The 17,418-nt window shown below is 29.3% G+C and overlaps 1 protein-coding gene across 1 annotated transcript in view; it reads right to left on the bottom strand.

Annotated features, from left to right (window-relative positions):
• LOC106686490 (protein takeout) overlaps window positions 1-17,418 on the bottom strand; it is a 30,626-nt gene that overhangs the window by 11,817 nt on the left and 1,391 nt on the right. Inside the window, exon 2 of the mRNA XM_014429839.3 lies at window positions 3,274-3,366. Coding sequence (XP_014285325.1) covers window positions 3,274-3,366 — 93 coding nt within the window. The remainder of the gene's footprint in view (window positions 1-3,273; window positions 3,367-17,418) is intronic.

Here is a 17,418-nt window from a genome sequence, read left to right as displayed (position 1 = left end):
ATAAAAATTAAATAATAAAAAAAAAATCTAATTTGTATTTAAGATTGTGTTTTTAAGATGTTAAGTAAATCACCGCTAATTATGAATATTATATTATAATTGTATATTGTCTTACTGACACGAGGTTTTTCCAAGACTTCTGAAGTTGACTGGTATATATTGACGACTATATGTTAATTGTTTCTGATGAACAAGAACGCGGTGTTAATTCAATTTGCAATATTTCTTTATATTTATGAATTACATTATGAATATTAGCTAAATAAATAGAATACTTATTAAAATAAGCAGCTAAGGTCATCTTCAATCTGCTAACTTCAAGCGGACACTATCACTTAACAAGAAGCTGAAGCAATATTACACAACCAGAGCTGAGGGTGAGCAAAACTGTCAAGTTCAAATTTTAAATTAATTTTTAAAAACATATTTCGGAGATAGATTCCGGCTTAATAGTAGATAATTATTAGTTCTGTTCCTGCAGCCTAAGATCTAGAAGAGTTAAATTAAATTAAATTAAAGCTAATTTGTTCTCATATTATTATACTCTAAGTTTTTTATAAATGTAAAAAAAAAATAATGGGCTGTATAAAAAAAATACCGTTTTATCAAATTCAATATTTCAAAGGACAGCAAATATTTTAATTCTACTTAATACCTACCAATACTTAATAATCCCTTTACAGGGGATTGCCACCCCCCCCCCCCCATTCGACCTCTTATAAAAAAACTTCATTTCAGTTATTTGTTTCGAAGAAGAAACATGGCAGTGTCCTAATATAACTGGAAATGAAATTTCACAGTCACTGAAGCAACTCGTGAAATTATTAAATATGAAGGGGAAGGTGTCCTTGACCAGTGCACTTCGAGAAGTTGGTTTGAAAAATGTAGCAGTGGAGATCCGGGCGACCATTAATGGATATTGATGAGGTTCTGCAGGAAGCTGTTGAGTGAAATCCGTTCACAGTACTTGCCAGGGAGTGTGGTGTGTCGAAAGATACTGTTAGTCGCCATCTACTCTCCATGGGGAAGGTGAAAAAGAACAGTAGACTGGTCCCTCGCGAACTTTCTCCTCAGCAATCATCTAAGAGGTTAGAAATTTGTGAAAAGTTTAAAGAACTTCATGGGTTCGAACTTCTGCCTCATCAAACATATAGTCCAGACCTCGCGGCATCGGTTACTACTTGTTTCGATCCATTGCACATTTCCTTCAAGAGAAAAAATGGATATTTTTTCAAAAGTTGAAATTGCAAAGAGTTCTTTGACAGCTATCCCAAAGAATGGTATCAGCGTGGGATGGAGCAATTGCTAGCAGATGGCTAATGGTAATAGAAAATAATGGACAATACATTGAGCATTAATTGTATTTTATATCAAACAAATAATAATACAAATATTTTGTTGAAAAACGGTCATTTTGTTTATATACCCCATTATTTTATTTATACATATTTTGATATATAATTATATGTGTATTTTATAATAAGAATAGCGAAAAAAGAAAGAGCAAATAAATAATACCTATAAATAAAAATATAAATTCGATATAATAACAGAAGACTAAATAATAATAAAAAGATTACTTTTCTAATTTTATATATTTATTAATCAATTGTTTGAGAGTGGCTAATATTAATAATAACTCAACTTTGATTGATCCACTTTTCTCTCAACAAAGTTCATTTTAATTATCAGACGATGTCCCCTATGTTGCCGATTTGGCCTGAACCAGATACCAATCCTTCCATAATAAACTTCCCAACCACCCAAACCAACTCGTTTCTAACCTGGCTTCTCCTTCACTACCTAATAATCCTCCTAGGCGTCTGAAAAGAAGATGACCTCGAGATCTTCTCCTTTAGAAATGTTTTTGGAGTTCTATCAATGGGTAGATTCTCCACATGTTTTTATCATTTCATAATATCACTTACAGCAAATTTACTTGATATGTATATATGTATACAGTTGTAAATATCAATAAATAAATTATTAAAAAAAAAATTATCCGACGTTGCGCCTTAGGCTATTATTAAGGAGACAACCTCATTATTGATTTGTCATAATTCATTAAAACATGTTTCGCACTGACAGACCAATTGCCCGTGTCAATGCATCAACAACTATTTTTTTAAGAATGTTTTTATATCTGTACCTCGGAGGGATACAACACTATGTCCATTTTTTTCCATATTGACTTTATTACAGAGTTAAAATCAGCTTTTCTCATATTTCTTAGAGGAATAGAGCACTAAGTCCAAAACCAGTTAGAACCGGATATAGCATGTTTTAAAACAACACCAAGTCCACTTTCATTTAGAGGGATAGAACACCTTGGTGTTTTATCCTTCTGAAGCCTGTGAATTACTACTGGACATACCAATATCACAACAAAAGTATAATGATCTATTGGCATTACTACCATATGTTCCTACAGTTTGCCATGACTTTTATAAAAACTTAAAGCATACTAGTAATACCACTAGTGAGTACCCTGAAGGAGATTTACCTGATGATGACTGAGTTTTTTGCATCTAAAATACCATTTTAGTTGAATACATAGATGTATTATTTGTATTAGTAAAGAGAATTATAAATAAAATAGTTAAATACATTTTGTAAGTCAAATAGTATTGTGTTTGTTATTGAATATCCCACATTAGGTCTTATAGTACAATAACTTTATTAGAGGGATACAACACCATGTCCATTAAAAAGTGAAAAAAAAACGTAAAAAAGGTTTTTTTTTTATTTTATAACAACTGCATGAAGTAAATAACAATAAATAGAATGTTCTGGTAAAATATTGTTTCAACATCTCAATAAATAGCTGTGCCAATAACACTTTTTGTTGAAAAAAAGTTTAAAACTCCTCTCCTGTAAAGTTATGAAAATGGACATAGTGTTGTATCCCTCCGAGGTACAGATATGTTTTAGTAGGAAGTTTTAGGAGATTAGATTGCCTGAGGATCGAAACATAGAAAAGAGCATTAAAATAAACTTTGTTGAGAGTCAAGTGGAGCAAGTTTTTGTGTGTTATTATACATTATTTTGTTATTATCAATAACAAAATAATGTATACTCAAGATAAAGTAAAATAAAAATTAAATACATGAGGATTTTAAATAAATTTCCTGAACAATAACAAAATATTGAGCTATTTTGAGTCAGTTTTAAATAATTGCTAGATAGAATTCGAAATAGTCAAATTTTCAAATTACTGAAAAAAACAACTTAAATTTATGTAAAAAATTAAAATTTAATAATTTAAATTCTTACCTCCTTTCAGAGTCTGAATTGCTTTGTTGACCTGTTTGATCAAACACGGAATGTGATCTTTGGAACTCTTTGGGCAGGACTGCCAGCCATGAGCTGCAAAAACAAGAGCACAACGTTATTACATAGATTTTGATTTTTTCTGTCATTGTGTAGTTTTTTGTTTTTAATTCTCCTACTGTATAAATTTAAAATATTTATACAATTCAAAATTCTCACTGTAAAATGTTAAAATGTACAGTAAAGTACATTTTAACATTTTATGTCATACAAAATACATTTACTATAGCCTTATGTCAAACTGTATATAAACATAAATAAAAACAACTATATAAAAAATTATATAGATTACTGGAATCTATTTGCTTAATTTATTTACATTTTTTTTTTTTTTTATAAACAGTAGAAAAATTAAAAATAAGAAATAGATAAAAACAAATGAAATAATAAATAATGAACAAATAAACAATACACAAGTGTTACCACTTAAGGTTGCAGCAATCTTCCGTAAACTAAGATTTTTATAACTTATTGTTAGATTTGTCAAGGGGTTTAGTAGAATCCCAGTAACATACCAACCAATTTTTGGTCTACAGTTATCTTAACCAAATAACCAAGGTTACTTGAAGCTGAGAATACTGTCGGTAGATCGTGCTGGTGTCCTCAAGCATTCAAATCAAATATTGATTCCTTACAATCCAAAATCCTTCGTAAAATCCTCAATGCTCCTTACTTAGTCACAAATAAAATCATACATAAAGACCTTATGTTCCCAATGTAACCGATCTTGCCCGAACCAGATATCACTCCTTCCATTATAAACTCTCTAACCACCCAAAGCCCTTAGTTTCTAATCTTGCATCCTCTTCCATTCCTGACAATCCTCCGAGGCGCCTGAAAAGAAGATGGCCACGAGACCAGCTAATGTAAAATGTTATTAGAGTGCTTCCAATGGGTAGTTTCTCTACACGCCTGTAACACTCCAATTTAACTTAAATCAGATTTACTAAATGTATTATAATGTACAGTTGTAAATAGCAATAAATAGATATTTAAAAAAAAAAATATTGATTGAACTTTTCTTTTTTATTAGTTACGCAAAGCTAAGTTAAATAAAATTTGTCGTATATTATCATAAAAGTATAGTAATTTTTAATCAGTGAATCATAATTTATAAAAAGAATAACGAAATCCTTTTTTTTAATTCATTCCAAATTTCATCTACAGGAACAAATCATTATTATTAAAAAAAAAATTGCCAACAGTAATGAATCAAAATTAGCTTTAAGTTTACATAAAATGAATAAAAAGCCTAAAAAAATGTCTTGAGTTTATTGATTATGCTTTCCATTACCGCAATCACATTGAAATTGTTGTTTGACTATGGACGAGTGAAGAGAAACCTGAATTTCTCCCCTAGAAAAGAGGGTTTAAAAATACAGCAAAAAAAAGAGTTAACAAATACAGCGGTGTCATCCAAAATAAATTTTTGAATTTTCCCTTTTGGCGCATTGTCGGAAATTTGGATTTATTTTTTGGATTTACGGATATGCTAAAGTTTCCCAGCCGTTGAACTATGAGTTGATGATGCGTGGGGTTTACGCTGCTACTACAGATCGAGTCATCTACGTAGGCGGCGATCACAGATGTTCTGTAGTTTTCGGCTAACTACAAATTCAAATCGGAAACAACACTGGCGAGAATACTGACCCTTGTGGCACATCACATGTCAATAGAACGGTGCTGGTAGTACAAGGGCCGAGTGGAAAAAAAAAGTCGGTTATTTCAACCCCATTTTTAATTACTTTAATGAAAACTAAGTTTAACTACTAGTCAAAATTGATTAGTATACCAAGTTTAGTAAAAAAAAATACAAAATGGTGGTAGTCAATATGTTAAACAAAATTTAATTTTTCATTCGGACTACATATCTTTGAAACTACCTACAACACTAGAAAACCTAATAGAACATCATTTAAGGTAGAGTAAATTTAATAAAATATGAGCTCTAATAGAATTATTAAGGTTCGATAGTTCCCGAGATACAATTTTTTAAAAAGCAGCGTTTCATGAAATATACTGAAAAATCAGTAGTTATTGATTTTATAGTAGAAAATCATTATGTCAAGAACCACGAGACAAATATTTATTAGCACTCAAATTCACATTAATTTAATATGCAACTAGTTTAAGACGTTTATCTTAGTAGGAGTAATTGTTTTCACGATATTTGCCAGAATAAATTAGCAAATTTTAGGTTTATGAAAAAATATTTCTCAGTAATCATTGGACGTACATATGTCTGCCAGCAATCAAATTATAGATAGTATAATGTACTATAAAGTAGTCCATAACGTTTATCTTCGTAGGGGTTGTAGTTCTTATTGATTTTTGCATTTCACATTTCGTCCGAATAACCAGAAATCTACTAAAACTAGCAGGCTCATCAACTTTTTCCAAGTAATTTATGAATGTTTATTAATTTATTAAAGTAATTGAGGTGAAATAATTGACTTTTTAGTCCTCTTGGACTCTTGTATAATATGGAGTGATTTTCTTGAACCTGTAGAGACTTCTGTCCTGGAGATCTTCTAATTAAAATATTCTTTAATATATAGGCCAGGGGTGCCCAACCTTTTTAATATGCATACCACAATCAAGGATTCGGCATATCGATGAGTCCCGCTATTGTTTCTCCTCCATTATACATTGTAACAATAATTATTGACTCTTTTTTATTAAAATATTTCTTCTCCTTTTTGTAAATTTTAACAATAAACTCACACATGAAAACAGTTAGTAAATATTTTTAATTAATTTATATTATATTAAAAATAATTAGAGTAACCGTATACAATCTAACTTTACACCTTCCATATCCAATTATTTCAAGTTATTTCATCCTTCCAAAAAACTTATATCATTGCAGAATTTTTTTTTCCTTATAAATCAAATAAAACAAAAATAATTCATATAAAGTATAACTTCAGTAAATTTATTACGTTAAAATATTACAATAATGGATAAAATTAATGTTACACAAAATGTTAATTTCTAGTTATTCGGATAAAATTTTAATTTAAAAAAATATATATCTCATGAACCAAAAAACCTACATATGTCTGTAGCACTCAAAATAAAGGTAATTTAACTTATTATAAAGTAGTTTACGTCACGTTTCTTCGTAAGAGCAGTATTTTTATGATATTCGCATATGAATATAACTTTTGCACAGAATATTTTGTCCGAACTACTATAAATCAGTTTATTTGAGCAAATATAAAAACTACTACGATAAAGCTACGACGATAAACGACATAAACTACTTTATGGGACATTAAATTAGTTTTAATTTGAGTGCTAATAGACGTCTGTACGTAAAATGTTTTTTGAGATATAGATTTCTCCAAATAAATTCACAAACATTTTTATGAAATGTTTCTTTTAAAAAAACTATTTCTCAGGAGCTAATGAACGTAAATAGCTCTATTAGGGCTCATATTTTGGCAAATTTACCCTACTTTTAATGATTTTCCTTAAGTTTTTAGTGTTGTACGTAGTTCTAATGATATAGCTCCGAATGAAGAATTTTTTGTTTAACATTTTGAAACAGCCGCTTTTTTATATTCCTAGTATTTATACATAGTTTTCATTAAAGTAATCTAAAATAGGCCATTTTCCTCCTCTTTGACTATTTTACTATAAGTTAAGTCCAGCACATTAGAAAAGTGGCAAAAATTGGAAAAGGACTTGAACCCACATCTCCGGCCCTCCGTTGAAGCCTCATATATCTTACCTCTAAAACAGGCAGTTATAGCGAGTAATATTAGTCCATGTGCGACATGTCACAACCTCTCGAAAAAGATCTTAACACTAAATATATTGCTATGTCCACTGATGGAAATAACAGAGTTAAAACGAGTAACATTAAAACAGTAGCTAAAATTGGAAAACTGCGTTACTTCACTAAACGAAAATAATTATTACGTAAATCACTCCTATTATCAACAAATAAAATACAATAACAATCTAATTTGTAGAGCTATGTAAACGTGTATTTAACAAAATCAAAAGCACTCTCACATGTATAATTTATATAGCAGGAAAGTTGTATACGCGTCTAAAAACTTACTGGACTGGTTTATTATTTATTTAATTTCCTGCCAAGTAACTAGACCACAGTTTAATGACGCAAGGTCGACAAGGTGTGGCAAGGTATATATTACAGGTGAATAAATCACCAGTTAGCATCCAATATTACAATTATATGGTTGTTAGTTACTTGTAAATAACTACCTCTTCAGTTTAGAATACTAACATTATATTTGATAGCCATTATATTATATATTATTATGTACTGTATTATATTGTGCTAGTTTACCCTGCGAGAACTCTCGCATACCTTATCTTCATCCGAAATATAAACGATATCATGCTCATTTGTATGAACAATATAATAATATCAAGGAACTCCATTTAACACACACAATTGGTAAAGCTGTATTTACTATATAATGACTATATTTAAGTGCCAGTGTATGTAATTAGTAATTACGTTGTCCCACTGGAAAATACCACTTCAGTTTCACGATTGAGATTCACCTATTCTTAAACTTATATTAATCCAGAAATTAATTGGTTGAGACCTCGTAGCTAAGTTGTATATGAACGGATCTATTAAGCAAGTAACAAATTTTTATCAGAAACCAGCGGGCCTGAATGATTTGGTACATGAAAATCGCTGTTCGCTCGAAAAAAAAAAGATACATATTCAGAAACAGTTAAACTTTTTTTTTTAAACTGTGAATTCAAATTGTCCTAAACATTCTTTCAATATATCTGTGTATTCTAATTAATAAAACCTATGAACTGGTTTAGTCATTAGTTCAAAATATTTCTACATAAGTACAGACAGACAGACAGACTACATAAATTCGGTAAGATCATTATCAGGAACTTGAGCTCGACTCGTATTAAAACATTCATGCTATCTAGTTAAATAATTTTAGCCTAAAAAAATACTCGTCCTGTAATTATCACATATCAATCATGGCGCTGTTTGAAAGGAATGTACTTGAGCATTGATGGTTATTAAGTTGTATAAACCTCGACCAGGAGGTCTATACAACCTAATTTGAACCACCGACTTGCCTCTACCAGAGTTCTAAAACCTCTCACATCTTTTAATGACCTTTATTAAAGATCAAGTAAAAATTAAAGAATATAAAATTGAGATTTGTCACTCCTCCACTAAAGAATCATTCATTTGATGCCTCATTTGTCACAATCCATCGCCCCTGGCAGCTGGAGAAGAGATCTACAGTACCGTAATATACTGTTTATTTTGTTTTTGTTTAGTGGCGCCAAACTTCATTGGTCATTAACGCCATCTATATTTTATTTTATTTTGCTTATATTTGTTTAATTTTATTTACTTTATAATCTAATTATTTTTTTCCGTTTATATTTTTGTCAGTAAATGTCTTGAATTTAAAAACTGAACCACTAATTCTATTCTTTTATCATCGTCTCCTGAGGGTTTTTGAAATATTAGGTTAATTTTAGGTTTAATCCTAAGCTATTAAATTGAGGTGTCGTGAGAAATATGGACATTATTGGAAAATATGGCTTATTGTCTAATTGTTTCAATACTGGCAGTTCGGATCCGTTTCTTTTGAAATAAGATAGGAGTGGGTGAGCCTCGTGTGACCTATTCTCAGCCTGGTCAGTAAAAATAATCCTCTCTACGACATTTGTAACTGGAGGTACTCCAGGGCCTGACATCCTTTTTTAATTTACTCCTTGGGCTTTCATTCGACAAACATTGCCATTAATCTTTGATTTAATTTTCAAGAGGTTTGCTCATTTCTGATGGAGTTAAAATTGCTTCAACCCGTCAAGAAAGCGCGAGTGCTTCTCTTGCAGCGTAATCAGCTAGTTCATTCCCTGCGATTCCTGCATGACTTGGAACCCATATAAAGGTAACTGGAATACTCATATTATGTAGAGTATTTAAGGAAAAATCGATACAGGAAGTAATATATGTATTTATTTAACACAATGGGTGCTCAAGACTCGATCGCTCTCCAAATCTTTTCTTAAAGTTTAAAACGTAACTTAATCCTAGTTATGGAGTATGAAGTAAAGTTCATCTCCAGCACATTGGAATTTCCAATAAAGGATTTTTGAAGAGAACCTAATTTTAAAACGATTTTATATCAATGACTATTCAAATCCACTGCGTAATAAATGTGAAAAAAATATTTAAAAAACAATACAATCTTTTAGGGTTTTTTTTTTTACGATTTGTGAGAAAACATTGTGAGATATTGAACAAAAGTAAAGGAAAAAAATTGTTTGAGAATTTCATTTACACGGGGAATTTATCCTAATAATTGAGAATCAGCTATCATAAAATTCATCAAGCCAGGCATTTGATTAGATGCGAATATTCACTTTATTATGAAGAAATTGGATTTGTTTGTTTTAAAAACACTATATCTTGTTGTCTTTGATCATAGAGACCTAATTTACATATTACACGTATTACATTTATGTGGGTTCCAAGTCATGTAGGAACCACAGGGAATGAACTGGCCAATCGAGCTGCAAGAGAAGCACTCGCGCTTCCAGACGGGCTAAAGCAATTTTAACTCCATCAGAAAGTAAACTTCTCGAAAAGGAAATAAAAGATAGATGGCATTTTAGGAATAGAAAGCCCGAGGAATGGACTAAAAAATATTAAAAAGGACGTCAAGCCCTGGAGTGTCGTAAATGTGGTAGAGAGGAGGTCGTATTGACTAGGCTGAGAATAGGTCACACGAGGCTCACTCACTACTATCCTATCTCAAAACAAACGCCTCCGTAACGTCTAGATTGTAACAACAATTTGAAAACTAGTCATATCTTCCAGGAATGTCCATATTTGACGTCACACCTCAATAGATGAGAATTAAACCAAGATATTTCAAAAACTCTTGGAGACGATAATAAAACAATAAAATTGGTAATTCAATTTTGTTAAATCAAAAGGTTTACTGACATAAATATAACAACGAACATACAAAAAAAAAATAAATCTAATGAGAGCAAAATTAAATAAGAAATAAATGGCGTTGAAAAACAGTGATATTTTACGCCATTAAACAAAAATAAACTACTTGTATTCGATTTAAAAGATCTTTGAATTAGTTTATATTACAGTTTTGGTATGTTTCGTTTGTGTAAAAATATTTGTTTACATTGTTTTGGATTTACATTCAAGTATCAGGTGATCGTACGTATAGATATATAGGCATACGAGGATTATTGTCGTAAACTGTGTATGCCACTGAATTGGGTCATAGGCGTAGGTCCTAGTTAAAAAACAGGTATTTAAACAGTATTTAGCCAAATAATATTACGTTAAATACATTATATAATGCTAATTTAATTTAAAAGAAAAGAAAATATAAAAAAAAAAATCGTGGTTTTCCAGCGGAGTCCCAGCGGTCACAGTGTTGAGTTAATGTTTAAGAAAATTATCAATATTAGTCTCCCTGATAATAATTAATTCATTCATAATTAGAGTAAATTTATTCTAAAGATACAACACTACTTTTACAAAACAAGCATTTTATAAGTCATCGAAAAGCATTCTTGTTATTTTACTATACAAGTAGGGTAAGCATATTGCTTTTGTAAGCCTCAATGCACACAATTCCCCGTGGTCAGTGGTCCAGAAGACAACGCTTATAATAAGGTTTATTAACAGACTTAATAAATTATTCATGAGGACTTCTGGAATAATAAAAAAGCAAAATAAATTAAAAAAGACATTTCATAGCGTCAAGGTCAACTAGAATCTTCGGTCAATGGCTGGAATTGATATTTTAGCTGAAGATGCCACGAAAATAAAACAGAAGACTTTTTGTCCACTCCTTCCAGAAATGAAACTTTATAAATTTCATTTTTTATATTTTTTTCTTAATAATTAACGGTTTTAGTAAAACTGTCTGATTTCCTGCCTTTCATACTGGATTGAAAGCACATTGTACTAGTACAAGAGCCCAGTGGAAAAAAAGCCAGTTATTTCACCCGAATTACTTTAATGAAACCAATATAAATATACTAGTCAAGATTTATGAGTCTGTCAAATATAATTAGGGGAATAAAAAAAAAAAAATTCTTTCGGAGCTCCATATTGTTAACACTACCACAAACAAAAATACAAGAAAACCTGAGATGACATTATTTAAAGTAAAGTACATTTTCTTAATTATGAGCCCTAATGGTGCTATTTATGTTCAATAGTTCCCGGGATACAGTTTTTAAAAAGCAACATGTCATAACAAAATAATAAAAAATCACTATTTCTTAAAATTAATCTTAATTTGATTAATTATTTTATATTTTTTTGTTTGAGAGTGGTTGAGTTTATTCTTAAATAAAACAAATTTGATCCTTTTTTTTCTCTCAACTTTATTCTTTACACCTTTTCCAACGTTTCGACCCTCAGGCCATTCTCAAGGATACCTTCATATTGATGTCATTTTCTTTTTTTGAATAAAGTTGAGGGGAAAAAAGGATCAAATTTGTTTTATTTAAGAATTAATTTTAATTTTTCAATAACCATTGTCATTATAGATTACTGCAAGCACTCAGATAGTTGAATGAACTATAAAGTGGTTTATAATATTTATCTTCGTAGGAGTAGTAGTTTTCATAATATTTGACAAAATAAATTCACAGAATTTTGATTTATAGTTGTTCCAATAAAATATTTGATATATGAAAAAAATATTTCAGGAACCACTAGACATACAGATTGCCATTACTCAAATTATAATTTGTTTAACGTGCTAAAAAGTAGTTTATGACATTTATCTTCGTAGGAGTAGTAGTTTTCATAATATTTGACAAAATAAATTCACAGAATTTTGATTTATAGTTGTTCCAATAAAATATTTGATATATGAAAAAAATATTTCAGGAACCACTAGACATACAGATTGCCATTACTCAAATTATAATTTGTTTAACGTGCTAAAAAGTAGTTTATGACATTTATCTTCGTAGGAGTAGTAGTTTTCATAATATTTGACAAAATAAATTCACAGAATTTTGATTTATAGTTGTTCCAATAAAATATTTGATATATGAAAAAAATATTTCAGGAACCACTAGACATACAGATTGCCATTACTCAAATTATAATTTGTTTAACGTGCTAAAAAGTAGTTTATGACATTTATCTTCGTAGGAGTAGTGGTTTTTATGATATATGCACAAATAAGTTCATTTCTAGTTGTTCGGGCAACATTTCATTTCATTTGTAAATATTATAAAAACTACTAAGAAAAGTGGCATAAATTATTTGATAGTTCCTTAAAGTAGCTTTAATTTCAGTGCTAATAGCCGTATTTACGTCTAATGGTTTCTAGAAATTCATTTCCCAAAATAAACTCACTGATTTTTTCTGAAATTTTGCTTTTAAAAAACTATATCTCAAGAACTATTGAACACAATTAGTTGTATTAAGGATGGTAGTTTTAAAGACATGGAATCCTGAAGGAAAATTTTTTTTAACGGTTTGAAGCAACCACCATTTTTATTCCCCCTGCCTATACTTGGCAGACTAAACAAATTTGACCAGTAATCATACATAGTTTTCATTAAAGTAATCGAAATTTGGGATGAAATAACTGACTTTTTTCTTTTAATATTTTATATTTAAATTTGTATTTAATGCATTTTATTTTATTTATTTATTTTTGTTGTAAGTATTCATAAATAATACTTGTCTACTAAATAAAAAAAAATCAATTTATAACACAATCGTCTTTTGATCTTCTCTTCTATTTATTATCACAGTTTCATTAGTATTAAAGTTAACATTCTATACATATATACATCAATTTAAGGTCAAAAGACCAAATGGCTAAAACATTGGAGTAAAATAAAGATAGTTCAGAAAAAAGTAAAAAAAAAAAGGGTTTAGTTTTAATTAATTTAACTACTCTAGAACATGAAATTAATACATAATATATTAATAATCTAATTTTCAACTTCTTATTGAATTTTCAACCTATTTTTCTATTTCAATTTCAAACTATTATCCTTCCCATTATTCTTTATGGATGTGAGACGTGGCCTCTTACACTAAGGGATGAACAGCGTCTAATGGTTTTCGAAAATAAAGTATTACACAAAATATTTGGACTGAAAAAGGATGAATTAACGGGAGAATTTAGAAGAGTACACAACGCTGAATTAAGGGACCTACACCCGGTAAATATAATTCAAGTTATAGCATTGTTTCCTTAGTTCATAGTGTTCATAAAATAGTAACTTTTGTAGCTAATTTTTTTTTCAAACCTGTTTTGACAAAAAACTGTGCGTAGAGAGAGAAATGGATTTTATTTTTAGATAGAATTTAGCAAAAACATTCCATGTAGCTGTTTTTTTTTCAAATGATTGTTAAAATTTCTTACAAAAACTGCTACCTTGAGCACCAATTCAAAAATTATAAAAAAATGAGTCAATGTGACTTAGGTAAAGATGCCCTCTGAATCCAGAGATGGGTAAAAATTAGCAATAATTGAAACTAATAGCTAAAGTTACCATGGATACGACCCTTATTCATGAATGAACCATTCATAAATGCATATCGTATCCATGACAATTTCAGCCATTAGTTCCTAAAGCTAATTTTTGCCCATCTCTTTGAATCTGGTTTATAATGTCCAACATCTTGCAGAGCTGTACTTGCTTTGATCTAAATTATGATACAGGATTTATGACTCGTTTCCAGACATCAATTATATCCAGTAATCTAAGTGTTGAAGTTTCATATTAACATTACTATTTATAATTCATGAAGTTTCAAGGTTTAAAATAATGATGATAAATGTTTCTGACGCACAATGCTTATAAAAAAAAATGAGAAAAAACGTGTAAAAAATTATATTATATCAAGATACTCATACTAATTAATAGGGAACAGGAAGGCTCAACATATTTGAATCATGGTTAAGTGGAATATCCAGTAAGGGTAAACGGATATCTTACTCGGCAGGCATTAATTTCTCACTTTAAATAAAACTAAAACAATCCGATCTTGAAGAATCGTTATAATAATAACTGTATGACTTTCACAGTCAAGACTATACTGTCGCACTAGCTCTAACGTGATAGTTGATTGTACAAGTAAATTCAGCGAAGCAATTGTCGCTTTAACTATTACTTTTATACGCCTGGAAAGTGAACAATCGTACACATTCCATTATTGCGGCAAAAGCTTCAGTCACTACCATGGTTTGTTTGATAGTTACAGTCATGACAGTAATGTCGCTCTCTGCTGGTATGTTCATTAATAGTACAAGTAGTATCAGTGTACTTTTTTTTTTTTTTATGTCTATTGAAATTTACCACTGTACATAAGAAGTGCCTATTATCTGAAATCAAAATCTAAGGAAAAATAATAACTTGTTAATAATAGAAAACTTGCCTAAGGATTAGTGCGACCCTGGACTAGCACACCTACATATAACGTAAATTCATATTACCTGAAATCCCCGATCTCGGCCAATTACCTATTTTGGTGAAAATACCCGAAAATCGTGAAAAAATTACCGATTCGTCAGCACAGCTTATGAGCATCATTGAGCCCAACTAAAAAGGTTTCCTTAGTATGTATTAAAAATAATATAAAATAAGAAAAGATCAAAAATAAGATAATTTAAATTTTGATTTTAATTTAGTTTAAGAAATAATAAATTTTGGCCAGATATGAATGAAAACCTTTTTTACAGTTTTAATTGCAATATAAACGTTTTATTAAAAATTCCTTTATAAAATATTAATTTATATAGCGGTGATAAAAAAGCCCCTGCAAAAATGACCTCAGTAAATAAACTTTTAGGAATGAATTTTAATTTAATTATCACAAATACTTTCTGGATTTTATAAAATTAGATGTAAATTTTTTAAGTTTGAAAATAAATTTTAATATGTCGAATGGGGTAAAGATGAAAATTTCCGATAGCATAAACCAGAATTGTTACAAAAATGTGAAATTGATATAGCAGAATACAACTGCGATAAATTTTCATTATTATTATATAATTTTATATTGAAAAAGATGTGCTTGAAATGTTTCATAAGGTTTTTGCCTATTATTTTTTATTTATATTCAATAACAAAAAAAAAAATGAATGGCTCTAAACAATCTAAGTAAATTTGCTCTTAGTAAAAGCGACATTTTTCAGTCTTTTTCTCCGTTTCAGTAAGTTGAAGCTTGGTTCATAGCATATATAATTAAGGAATAAATTGTTTTTTATTATTGACACAAACACATCTGATCTAAATTTACTCTCAACATTTGTTTCCAAAAACTCTCCAACGTTTCGGCCCTCAGGCCATTTTCAAGGAGACAACCTATAAAAATTTGTTTTTATATTAATTACATTATTTACTCATATCATACTAATGTTTTTTACTATGCCTTAAATATTGATGTCATATTCCCTAAAAATCTTCCTGCGGGCTAATTGCCCATGTCATATCTTTAAATCAAATTCAATTTTAAAATAATATCATAACAGTTTCAAACATTACATTTAAATTTATTGTTTACTTACAAAACTTTTTGTATTTTAAACATGAAACTTTTTTACATAAATTATTGTCTCTTTTTACTCTCATTAACATCATTCACAACAGAACCTACCTTTAACAGGTTAGGACTATGTTATAACCTTATCACTAAAAATATTTTTTTTTACAATTTAAATTGTAGATAATCAATTTCAAACCAATGTTTGAAACTATTATGATATTATTTTTAAGTTAAATTTGATTTAAAGATATGACAAGAGCAATTAGCCTGCAAGAACATTTTTAGGGAATATGACATCAATATTTAAGGTATAGTTTAAAACATTAGTATGATATGAGGAAATAATGTAAAAACAAATTTTTATAGGTTGTCTCCTTAAAAATGGTCTGAGGGTCGAAACGTTGGTGGGTTTTTGGATATAAATGTTGAGAGTAAATTTGGTTCAAATGTGTTTGTGTTAATAATAAAATAAACCACTCTCAAACAATCAATATAATAAATCATTAATCTAGATTGTTTTTATTACTGTCATTTTTTCAAGCCTAATTTGCAAAAAAAATAAACAAATATATATAAGGTCATTATTTTAGGTTTTGGCATGTTTTAAAACACGTGATCTAGTAAAACATATTCCATGTAGTTTTGCAGATCTGCGTGATTTAAAAATTATAGGACACATTTTTTCCTCATTTTTTTTTTATAAGAAAAAATAAACTACTTTCTAATCACTAATTTCCATTAACTGGAACCGTTCGGAAAATAAATGATATTGAAAAATGTTACAATTTTTTTTCTATAAGATAAATTCCAATAATAAAAATATTCAAAAATCTACTAGTTCAAAAAATTTATTATGTTGAAATATTGCAATAATTAATTCAAAAATTAATATGCAATCTTAAAAGATACTTTTGAATTCATTTCGGTTTGGCCAGTTTTTCAAAGTCTAATTCAACTCTGAAGAAATTCTTCAAGTGAGAAATATTTCTTTTTATTGGTTTACTTATTTTTACAGCTGAAATATTTCTTTATTATTCTTGTTTTGGGAGCGGGTCAGTGGTAAGGCACTGTGCTAATAACTCCAAGGACTCGAATTCGTACCCGAATGTAACAGATAATTATTTTCTGTTTAACTGTAACCGAGACTCAACCCTGCGGTTTCAGTCCGGGATCCAACAAGCCTCATGAAGTGGCAAAAACTCTGGCGGTGGAACGTGATTCTGATCAACCCCTTGCACAATCGTTGGTTAAGTAACAGTACTTCCTTAAAAAGTACTACAGCCTTTATTGGCTGTTGCGGTACAGATTTAATATATATTTATATATTATTACCGCAACCATTCTATTTTATTTTATTTTACTGCCGACTTTTACAATAGATTTAATATTTCTATTATTGGTGAGTTTATGTTATTTTTCTAGTTCATATTATTTAATTTGTATTATTATTATATCGATTTACTTACTTTACAGCAGTAATATTTCTTTATTATTATTATTTATCCATTTTATTTTTATGTATTCATTCCATTATCTGGCTCTATACTTAA

Source organism: Halyomorpha halys, unplaced genomic scaffold (assembly GCF_000696795.3).
Source record: "Halyomorpha halys isolate HHAL.00 unplaced genomic scaffold, Hhal_1.1 Scaffold831.1, whole genome shotgun sequence".
Taxonomy (NCBI): domain Eukaryota; kingdom Metazoa; phylum Arthropoda; class Insecta; order Hemiptera; family Pentatomidae; genus Halyomorpha; species Halyomorpha halys.
Note: the sequence above shows the minus strand (reverse complement) of the source record. Positions and strands in the feature narration are given on the sequence as shown.